Here is a 12009-nt window from a genome sequence, read left to right as displayed (position 1 = left end):
TCTACCAATGATTTGACATTTCTCAGTTGCTCCTGGGATTTTCTAATGTTTCCCTGTGTTGTCTTAAATAAAGATGTAGAAAAAAAAAAAGTCAGATCAGATCTGCGAATGGACGTTCACTGGTCTCCTGTCCTTCTACTCGCCAACGCGAGCATGGAAAACATGAGGGTAGTCAATTAATGGGGACTGTGGATTTTACAAGTTAAAGCGGAAGTAAACTTCCTCTGCAAACATTTACCTATAGGTAAGCCTATATAAAGGGTTACCTATAGGTAGTGTAAATATCTCCCAAACGTGTACCGTTTAGGAGATATACTGTATACATGATATGCAGCCAGTGACATCACTGGTGCCATGCGCTCTGAAAGAACGGCCACAGGTGCCGTTCTTTCCGAGTCCCGTGCCGTGAACAGAAGCTCCCGCGTGCATGTGCGGAAGTGACATCATCGCGGCTCAGGCCAATCATAGCACAGGAGCCAGTGAACCTGTAAGAAACTCCAGGGAAAATGTCAGCGCTGACACCATTGTGTGGGCACTGCTGCGGGGGCTTCATTCTAAGGTATTACATAATGAGCTAGTATGTGATGCATACTAGCTCATTATACTTTTGTCTTACAGGGTTTTTTCTTTTTTTTTTTTTTTTTTTTTTTTTACAAGAGTTTACAACCTCTTTACCATTTTTTTTCATTACTTTTTATTATCATGTATTATTACTCTTTTGGTTACATTTATCCAGTAGACCAATATGAACTAAAGTTTAGGCTAGAGGTATTCAACTTTTTCTGTTTGTGTCCGAAAACTCAGTATACCAGTTTTACAAAGCAATAGTAGTGAGTTTGCCACTGTTCTTGGACCCCAAAAATATGGCTCACTATGAAAAAAGTTACATCTAACAATGACCGAATCCCTCAGCGATTCCAACCCAAAGGTTGAGCACATTTTAACTTGGGCAGTACAGAACTTCTCTTTTCTGATGTATCTTTTGTTTTTTTTACTCTTTATATCTTATGGTGCGATCTAGCTGGTCAGCTGACAGGGAACTCATCAGTAGAGATGTACAGACAGGTACTGCTTACAGGCTGCCGTTGTATCGAGTTGGACTGCTGGAAAGGACGCCCCCAAGATGAAGAACCCTTCATTACTCATGGATTTACAATGACCACTGAGATACCTTTTAAGGTACAGAAAAAGACCGGATTGGATTGCAAGTATTGTTCATGATTTCCTGATATCAACAAGCCACCTCTGTTCTCCCACAGGAAGTAATTGAAGCAATAGCCGAAAGTGCCTTCAAAACCTCCCCATTTCCAGTCATTTTATCCTTTGAAAATCATGTTGACTCGTAAGTTTTGTTTCATCTTTTCCATTGCAGTTTTTCCTCACTCCTTTTCATCTGCCTGCTTCTTTTTTCTTTATAATCACAATTAGGATATCATTCTTAATTTTATCAATAAGTTAATTATTTTTTCATCTGTTTTGTGCAGAGCAAAACAACAAGCTAAGATGGCGGAATACTGTAGAAACATCTTTGGAGATGCACTTCTTACTGAACCTCTAGAGAAATATCCTGTAAGAATTTGGTTGTCTTACCATAATTTTGCCATTGTTTACTGCTATATTTCCAAATGGCTATATTTTATGTATTTTTTGCCTGGCTTATCTTTTTTTCCCCTGTAATTGCTCCTTTTGTCCTAATGTTACCTTCTCTGGTAAGGATCTTAATATGTCTGCAGTAAAAATCCTGAGAATCTAATAAAAAAGGCTCAAAATTAAACCTGCACTTGGATATATATGGAGGCAGCCATTGTTGACCTCCTAGAAATGCTAGCCCTGTCACTTGTAAGCCAGGAGAAGTAGGCAGCCATTTAAGTCAAAACATCTGACTTGTTCTGGATTCATTGAAGCCAAATGAGCAACCTGATGGCCAGGTAACTGGTATTTTCAGAAGAAGTCAGCAGTGACAGACCCAATATTACACTCAGTACAGACTTTTCTAAATATTTAATGTTACGATTTGCTTATCATTCCCTGTAAACCTTATGTTGGCAAATATGGTGAAGAAGTTGCCCATCAGGTTACTATATTCCTCTAATGACAAGTTTATACTCACTGGAGTTCAGAAGCCTCCCTCACACCTAAGGAATGATAGGAAATAGTAATGTCCAGCAGGGAGATCTTTCTACTAGTGTTCAGGGGCATAGTAAGAGATCTTGGGGTAATTCAACATAAGGCTTTCACTTAATACCCAAAGGCTGGCCATACACGGTTCGAATCCCGGCCGGTTCAGCAGAAAATTGGTTGATTAACTTGGGTACAACCAGCCTGCCAGCCAGTAGCGATAATCACTTTCTTCGCCCGGTGGTGAAGGCTCCCCCCCCCCCCCCACCCCCCAGGATGGCCTGGCAGGAGGGATTCCCCTGTCAGCACTGTGTTGATGGGGAAATTGTGAGAATTTCTGTCCTGCAGGAAAGAAATTTGCACCGTGTATGGCCTGCCTAAATCAGTTTTTACTGTATTAACCCTTGTATATCATGAGCAATTATTAGCAGACACTAATAATTGCATTCATTATATCCCTGAATTGTCATTCTGTGTGTTTGAAACTGGATTCAATATTTGCTATTAAATATTTTTTTTTTTCTTCTTAAAATCCTAGTTCTCTATTTTTAATCTGAAGTATTCTTTTCTCTTACAATTAATCATCTATGTTTGAGCCCCAATAGATTAATATCTTCCAATACATAATCTAAAGTAGCTTCTCAATCAAATGCCTATGTATTTTTAACTTTTGTTCTATCTTCACATTTGGCTCCTTAATTTTTTTTTCTAGCTCCAGCCAGGAGTGCCTCTTCCCAGCCCACAAGAACTGCTGGGGAAGATCTTAGTAAAGAATAAAAAAAGGCACAGAGTGGGGGCAAAGGGTCCTGAAGGCAGTGTGAAAAGAAGAGTCAGTGAACAGCCATCCAATACTTACAGTGACTCCTCCAGCATCTGTGATTCACCTGCAGTAGGTATGGGACCACCCTAAATTTTGACAGTTTTTTTTTTTTTTTTAAATGGGATAGCTTTATAGTTCTGAAAGGGGTGAGTTCTGAAGAACGATCTGAATTCAGCTTATCCTAACTGCCAGCCTGTTTGAGAAAGTCTAATGGGATAGAGAAGAGGATGTCCAAGAGCAGGGATTGCCCAAGAGTAGCCTTGTAGCCTCACCTGCCCTGAAGATGCCTTGCTCACTCTTGACCTTGGCACTCGGCCTTGCTCACTCTTGACTGTGGCACTGTGCATTACTTACTGGCCACCCCTGAACCCTTTAAATCTTTCTTACTTTTTATTTGGGCCTTTCTAGGTAATCTTCTAAAGCTGAACTACAGGAATTCAGACAGTTTGTAAAATGTACTGACTTACTATGAGTTAAGTCCAACAAGGTGCCTACTACCCCCTGGACTGATCTTTTATTTTCAACTGAAAGTTTTACTGAGCGCCGGGAGTACAGCTATTGGTACACTCCCAGTGCTCTGATGGGAGAGAGGCTGTCCTTTCACACTCTACATTTCTGCCCGCCCCTCCCCTCTGGTGTTCATTCACAGAAGGCTTTGCATTTTTGTGAATGGATTCACATAATATAAAGCGCTCTGTGATTGTGCAGGGGAAGGGGGGGCTCACCGGTTGCAGAAGCTGAGACTGGAAGGTCCAATATCGGAGCACCAGAAGTATAACAATAGCTGTACTCCTAGCGCTCATTAAAAATGTTAGTTGTATATTTAAAGAGACAAGTCCAGGAGGTGGCATGCACCTTGTTGGACTTAGCCCCTGGTAATGCAGGATATTATAAATGGTGGCCGAATTCATGCATTTCAGCTTTAAAGAGGATAACATAGCAGGGCCTCGAAGGTTGCGTACCCCTGTTCTACAGTATTTCCCCTTTGCTGCTCTCCTGGCTTCTACATAAAAGTTTTGTAGGAAGATGAGGGGAGAAGCGGAGTAGCTGTCAACACAGATAGTAATTAGACACTCCCAGAAAAAAGAGGGCTGTGACGTGCAAGGAGAAAGGGGGGGGCTATGCTAGGGAACTGGTTCTGGAAGTAGTCAAGTTTGCTAGTAAGTTCAGAAGCAAATTGCATGTGAGTAAATGTTTGTTAAAATAAGAAATGCTGCAAGTAATCCATAAAATACATGATTTTTTTTCAGTGCTTTTTTTTTCTTTAGTTTTAGTTGGTAATGGGGTCGCTAAAGAATATGTTATTGTCAGAAATACATGGGACTAATTTCTGAACAGTCTTGAAGTCAAATTGTACAAAGTTTATTGCTATTTTAAGGTTGTTTGTAAACCAGTGAATTGTCAGCAGATTAGGACTAAAGGCATTTATAGAGAAGTGTTGAAGCTTTATGCATATAAGAATGTAGAGGAGAAAGTGATATTACTGGAAAACCACACAAAGAATTGAATTGTTTTGTAAGAGTATCTGTAACACGCAATGGACTCACACATACAAGTGGTATCTTTATAAGCTTGAACCAGTATTCATAGTAGATAGAAGGGTTTGCTGTACTGTAGAGGTTGTTTTAACATCTGTTAGTTTTCTCACAAGGACATGTTCCATGTGCAGGTACTTTGAACTCTGACTCAGCTGATGTATCTCTGACACTTTCTAATGGAGATGAACAAATAGAGGAGAGGATTTCCAAGTGTGCAGAGCCACGGAAATCCATAGGTAAGACGCATGCTGTGACAGTGAGATGACGATAATTTGTATAATTTGATTTATACCCTTGCTCTTGGCTCTGCTCACTTCTTTTTGCTTGCTTGTTCTCTTTAGACCGTGATGCCTATAGTGAGGAGGAGGAAGATGAAGAGCCCACTGACCCTAAAAAGTCAGATGAAGTAAGTCCTATAACTAAAATGTATTTCTCTCCCTATTTACATCTCTTAAATATTTTTAACCGGTATACTTTCATTTCAGGGCACTGCTAGCAGTGAAGTCAGTGCTACCGAAGAAATGTCCAATCTTGTTAACTACGTGGAACCTGTGAAGTTCAAATCATTTGAGTTGGCCAACAGTGAGTAGCCGAGGGTTGGAGTTTGATAGGGCTGCTACTGTCTCTGTCAATTTAAAGTATTAGTCCATACCCTTTTGAGTGGAAACGGTTAGAATCCCTACATGGTTTTTAATCGCTAATTTGGGCTGACTTTTAATATAAGTACACTTATCCAGTGTCCAGGAAACCAGCAATGTGCTCTCCCAAGCCGATTTTTCAATCCGCTTCAGGTCCAAGCGCCGGCATTTTGACTAAGGGGAACCGACAGTGAAGCCTTGCGGCTTCACAACTGGCTTCCATCTGCGCAAGCTGCCCTGCATTTTGTGAATGGTCCTATGTTTTTTTTGGGACCTGTGATATGTCCCAGAACACTGCGGGGAAAGGAGGGGGGCCGCAGTGATCTGAGACGGAAATGGAAGCGGGTACCTGTCAAAACCAGTTACTCGCTCCTGCCTCCCACCCAAATGTGGCAGTTGGGGGGAGGGTGCAAACAAGCAGAACTTCCCATTTTGGGTGAAGCTCCTCTTTAACCTAATTTATTTTCCTGGTGTCTGTAATTATTACTAAACATGAAGTGAGGGCAAATCTCTTTTTTTCTCTTTCGTTCATTGATGGACACAGCTCCAAAATCTTCTTGACCATTAGGTTATGCTGCCCCATACAGGAGTAGGACACTAGGCGGGAAAAAGCTTTACCACGCCTATGGGGCAGTCCCAGGGGGTATACACCCACTTTCTGCTATAGGCATTCATTTTTTTCTGCCTAGTCAGGAGTAAGGACTTAGTTCCTGGTCCTAGCATTTTTTCTTTTTTAAACCTGATTTTTTTTTTCTTTTATTATTTTCTGTTCCTGGGAGAACTACAATCAACTGCTTGACTGGGCGATGGACTGGATATTCTAGATCCTTACGGTCTCCCCAGTCCGGCCAGCGAGCACATGCAGACCTCAGCTCTGCGCTAGGTTGGCCGTGACATAGCCCTACTGGAGAGGGCTGGCCTGCGATTTAAACGTCTCGCGAGGACGCATACGACCTCATCCAGGCCTGAGTTGCAGTGTGCCTCCTGACCTTCAGCACCCCCATTCCGATGGAGAGGTGGTCTGTCTGGAGCGGTGTCCACCCAGGTTCCATGGTATGGTAAGTAGTGTCCCCCCATTCCCTGGTGGCCTTTCAGGGTGGTCGTGGGCCTCTCCCTGGGACGGTCAGACCCTGGGTTCCCCTCCTTCCCATGCAGCGTCCCCCCCATATGTCCCCCCCAATATGGCGGGGTCCTGTGGACCACCCCACATCTACCCACCCCTTGCTTCCCCCTCTGTTTGGGAAGACCTGGTCCTCTTTGAGGGTGTATGGTTTTCAGGTGAGATCCATTTGTTCCTGGTAGAACTCCAGGTTACCTGGTTGGCTAGCTTTAGCCTTTGGGAATTTTTCTCTGCTGTGTTTTTTTCCCCACCCCTCATGTTTGACACTACTTTGGGACGTCCCAATGGTAAAGAAGATTCTGGAGCTGTGTCCGTCAATGAACCAAAGAGAAAATTGGATTTTTGTCTTACTGTAAAATCCTTTTTATTTAAAAAAAAAAAATACTTATATTGATAGGCTTTGCAAGAAATATTTTCAATACAAAGCCTTAAGCTAGCAATAGATTATACATTTTTGTTGTTCAGTTTCCTTCGGATTTACCTTCAACTATGTAGTGCAAGGGCCTGCCTTGCCTGATTGCATGCAAATTGAAAGTGTTTAGGTTTGACCTACTATTACATAGTTTTGGTAAATCTACAGGAAAAGTGTACAAGAAAACGTATGTTTGTTTTAATACTGAAATGATCATAGAGCAGGTTTATGGAAATAGACTTATGTTTTGGTTAAAAGTAACTAATTTATGTTTCTTTCTCTCTTTTTTATTTTTTCTTGCTGCGGTCTGTTTACATACTATCGTTATTACAACCTTTTCTTACTCTGTATCCATCTTTATCTTCATTTTTGTTTCTCACCACTTTACTGACCCTCCCTCCTTCCTCAGAGAGGAATAAATATTATGAAATGTCTTCATTTGTTGAGACTAAGGCACTGGAGCAGCTAACTAAATCTCCCATGGAGTTTGTGGAGTATCCTTTCTCTAATACTGTTCAGTTTATGGAAATACTGTGTAATGCTGGCCATACACTATACAAAAAATCGTTCAAACTCCTTTCAGAATAACGAACATCCAGCCGTGAGTGCAAACAATTCAACCTTCATGTAATGACTGGATTTTGGACGATAAATTCTTCAAAGACCATAAATAAATCTGTTTTTCATTTGTTTTGTCACATGCGCCACTGCCTAGTGCAAACAGTTCGGAGGAGAAACACCTTAATCTTTCAATTTAATCCTTCGTTCGGCAGAAATTTTCTCAACTTGTCCTTTTTTTTAGCTACGATAAAAAGTTGCAACGTTTTAGGTCGCATGGTATTTTTTGTATAATGTGAAAGTCCACAAATGTGCAAAAGATACTTCCCACAATCAAAAAAAAATAAAAAGGGGAAAAAAAAACACAAATCCAGGAGAGCAGCCTCCAAAGAGGGAAAACAGAAAGATACCCCCAGAAGTCCAGAGGAAATTAAAGTAAAGATGACTGCTATGGAAAATTCTTTTTTTTAGATTTGCATAAGAATTATAAAAAACAGGGTATCATAAGATACCAAAAACCTTCAAAATAAAATAAAACACAGTAACAATTACTGGCGCAGCCAGTAAAAAAAAAAAAGGCAAAAACATAACCAAACCCCTAGTGCAACACCTCCCAGGAATATATGCATTACTGCTTTTGAAAGATATCCTAGGATAATACAAAATTACAATACCGACTCCAAAGTAATCTCACATTAATGTTAGCATTAGCATATCAATACCACATTCCTGCAAGGGGTAGCTGTCTAATTCCACAAACAGGATTACATCAAAATTGGAAATCATTTAAGTCTTGCTATTGGCGGTAACCACCTAAGCCTATGTGCAACCGGGACAGCCTCCTGTAAGTGTAGATGTGTCAGAAACCCAACTATACCATACCTTCTCAAACTTTTTCAGGCAGCCTCTATTTTGGTAAGTGGCTTTGTAGAATGGCATTGCCTTTTTAATTAGGGCTTTCCAAAAAGTTATTAAAGGGGCGTCAGCTTTTCTCCAGTGCAGAAGAATCAATTTACTTGCGTAAACACGTGAGTAATAGAAAGTAAATTTCTCTGTGCTCTGTGCCCTGAAAGGCGCTAGTTCTTCCACCAGGCCAAGTAAACACACAAAAATATGTCTGTTTACCAGAGATTATTGGCGTTTAAACAAATGAAAATCCAGGAGCACTTTAGGGGATAAACCCCAATAGAATCAGCAGTGGAAGATGGAACAGCCTTCTGACTCCTGGCTCCACTCCTACGTCAATCCCGGTAGGCCTGGTCCCTACAGGAAAATCTAAAATGCAAATACTCATAGTGCAGTATGTTCTTTAACCACTTAAGCCCCGGAAGATTTTACCCCCTTCCTGACCAGGGCCTATTGTGCGATTCGGCACTGCGTGACTTTAACGGACAATTGCGCGGTCGTGCGACGATGTACCTAAACTAATTTGACGTCCTTTTTTCCCCACAAACAGAGCTTTCTTTTGGTGGTATTTGATCATCTGTGCAATTTTTTTTTTTTTGATCATGCGCTATAAACAAAAAAAGAGCGTCAATTTTGCAAAAATAACAATATTTCTCACATTTTTTTTATATGAAATTCCCGAAAAAAATGTAAAAATCAAAATTTTTTAACATTTTAGGCCAATTTGTTTTATGCTACATATGTTTGGTAAAAAAAATCGCAAAAAGCGTATTTTGATTGGTTTGCGCAAAAGTTATTGCGTTTACTAAGGGAAAGATTTTTGTCATTTTTGTTGTTTTTTTTTTAACGAGTGATGGCGGCGATCTGCGATTTTTTTTTTTTTTTTTTTGCGGGACTGCGACATTGCGGCGGACAGATCGGACCCTTGACTGACATTTTTGACACTTTTGGGGTTACCAGTGACATTACTACAGTAATCAGTGCTATACATATGCACTGTTACTGTAAAAATGACACTGGCAGTGAAGGGGTTAAGTGTGTCCCTAGGGGCGTGCTTCTAACTGTGATTGGATGTGGCTTGAGGTGTAAGAACAGAGATCAACTGTCCTACATAGCAGAACCATATGATCTCAATTCTTACACAGGGGAGAATGACAGGCGGCTTTGTTTACATTAGCCGTCTGCCTTTCTCCTGCTATAACGGACAATCGCGCGGGGGGGGGGGGGGTCCGTGAGCGAGCGGGAGCGCGCCTCCAGCGGCGCGCGCTCGCTCCCTAGAGCCTCACAGGCTAGCGACGTAGTACTATGTCGCTTTGCCTGTGAAGGGCTGACTGCCGACGTAAATAGTAGTTAGGCAGTCGGCAAGTGGTTAAACTATTTGCCACCCAGGCCAATTCTGACACTTCTCTCCTACATGTAAAAGTCATAAATTTTTTTTCTGGAAAATTACCCCAAAACATTATACAGTAAAACCTTGAATTGCGAGCATAATTAGTTCCGGAAGCATGCTTGTAATCCAAAGCACTCTTATATCAAAGCGAATTTCCCCATAAGAAATAATGGAAACTCAGATAATTCGTTCCACAACCATTTATTCATAAATCCTTCAATTTATAGTCCATATAAAAAGATTATAGCAATGCGATAGGTTGTGTAACCCTACAATGTCCATCCACAAATGACGCCTCCACAAGGGGATTGGAAGCAAAATCCAGCAGGAGCTACAGGGTAGCAATATGGTTCCATTTAATGAAGGTACAACATTTAGCAACTCACATGGTTGATGAATAAAACAGGCTAATCTAAGTATGCAGGCATCCGGGGTAAAGCTGTCCACATAGACCATCTTCTGCACCGCCGGCTGCTAGTCTGTAATCCTGACCGGGAAGACCACCCTGCAGTAAAGCGATCTGAAAGCGAGGGGCAGCATGGAAAGGATGACGTAGATGGCAGTGCGGAGGATGGTCCTATGTGGACAGCTTTACCACTGATGACTGCATACTTAGATGTGCCTGTTCCAATCATCAACCATGTGAATTGCTAAATGTTGTACCTTCATTAAATTTAACCATATTGCTACACTTAGAGGCGCCTCTCTTCTCTTTTATACTCAGCTGTGACTTGAGGCTACTTGTATATCAAGTCAAAATTTATTTGAAAATTTTGCTTGTCTTGCAAAGCGCTCTTAAACCAAGTTACTCTCAAACCAAGGTTTTACTGTATATGTTTTTTTTTAGCAGAGACCCTAGGGTATAAAATAGTGGTTGTTGCAACTTTTTATTTTGCACGTTATTTGCGCAGCAATTTTTCAAACATGTTTTTTTTTTTTACACTAAAGTTAGTCATATTTTTTTGTATAATGTAAAAGATGATGTTACACCCAGTTAATAGATACCTGACATGTTACACTTGTTGAATGGCGCCAACATTTGGTACATAAAAATCTCCATAGGCGATGCTTTAAAATGTTTTACAGGTTACCTGTTTAGAGTTACAGAGTAGGTCTTTGGGCTAGAATTTTTGCTCCCGCTCTAATGTTCGTGGCAATACCTCACGTGTGGTTTGAACACCGTTTACATATGCTGGCACGACGTATGTATACGTTCGCTTCTGCATGTGAACACGCAGGGACAGGGGCGCTTTCAAATTATTATTTTTTTTTTATTATTGTTTATTTTACCTTAATTTTTATACTTTGACACTTTCCCTTAACATTTTCTTTGATCACTTTTATTCCTATTACAAGGAACGTAAACATTTTTGCCTCTATGATTGTTTTTTTTTTTTTTTAACGTGCAGAAAATCACCAGCTAAAAAAGAAGATATCTGAATGATGCCTGTAGGTGCAGGCATCATTAAGATTTCCCCACTCAAAGTCCAGGACGTCATATGAAGTCATTGGGCAGGAAGTGGTTAAAAAGTTTATCAAAAGTAAAGAGAAAACCACTCGCATATAGAATGGAATAAACAGACATCACAATCCCAACAAGCTGCAGCTATTGTAATGTTGTCCACAGGTTCCTTTCGGCCGGCAGCCGCTGTACAAGGTGACGTCACGTTAGGCACCGCCCAACTCGTTTCGTCATATGTATGTTTTATATCGTCAGGGGCATGACTTACTATTGTATCGGGGTTCATTCACATTTACACTCATATAGACCTTAAAGGAATTTAAAATGTCTATAACTGTTATCCAGATGCCTAGTTTTATTTTCTTACCCTCACCAACAATGTAATTACTGGAATCCTATTAGATGCGCATGGCACCAATTTCTTCCAGTTGTTCTAAATACGCTAAAGCAACATGCCAGAAAAAGAAAATAGCTTGGCTTTCACCAGGTAAACTGGTTGGCATTTGCTTTAAAATTAAATCTTCAAAACATATTTCCTGGTAGCACATTGATACAAAGTTTTTGACCTAGCACATTTTTAATGTGCAAGTTAATTGAATGCAGCTATAAAGTGACATTGCGGAGTTCAGTGATGAACATCGAGGTATCAGCCTGTTTGTTAATGTGTTGTCATACCAGTGGGATGTGCCTAAAACAGCTGACAGATGAAATTTAAACATATGCAGAAGAGCAAACACCTGACATAACTCATTCTTCTGACACAACTATGTGCAGTTCTAGCTAAACTGTCCTAAGCAGTTTTCATTTAATGCCTCGTTTCCACTGAGTGGTACGGTTCGGTACGGTACGGTTCAGAACAGTACACATTGCGTTTCCACTGCCAATAGTACCCTTTCATGATAGGCATGGTGTAGCAGGAAAGCTGTGATAGACGATTCTCTGTCAACCAATCAAAGTTCTGCAGAGTGTAGCTCCACCCTGTTGGTACGGTACTAATGTGCTTGGTACCCCAACGAAAGGGTACCAAAAAGTGGTACGGTATGGTTC

The 12009-nt window shown here is 40.8% G+C and overlaps 1 protein-coding gene across 1 annotated transcript in view; it reads left to right on the top strand.

Moving 5' to 3' along the window:
• Positions 1-12009, top strand: part of PLCB3 (phospholipase C beta 3) — a 347318-nt gene that overhangs the window by 228954 nt on the left and 106355 nt on the right. Inside the window, exons 11-18 of the mRNA XM_082270020.1 lie at positions 1022-1179; positions 1260-1342; positions 1485-1569; positions 2831-3011; positions 4608-4712; positions 4818-4882; positions 4962-5058; positions 7056-7140. Coding sequence (XP_082126146.1) covers positions 1022-1179; positions 1260-1342; positions 1485-1569; positions 2831-3011; positions 4608-4712; positions 4818-4882; positions 4962-5058; positions 7056-7140 — 859 coding nt within the window. The remainder of the gene's footprint in view (positions 1-1021; positions 1180-1259; positions 1343-1484; positions 1570-2830; positions 3012-4607; positions 4713-4817; positions 4883-4961; positions 5059-7055; positions 7141-12009) is intronic.

This window comes from Pelophylax lessonae (assembly GCF_965119305.1).
Source record: "Pelophylax lessonae genome assembly, chromosome: 10".
NCBI lineage: Eukaryota > Metazoa > Chordata > Amphibia > Anura > Ranidae > Pelophylax > Pelophylax lessonae.
This window is presented reverse-complemented; position numbering and strand designations above follow the sequence as displayed.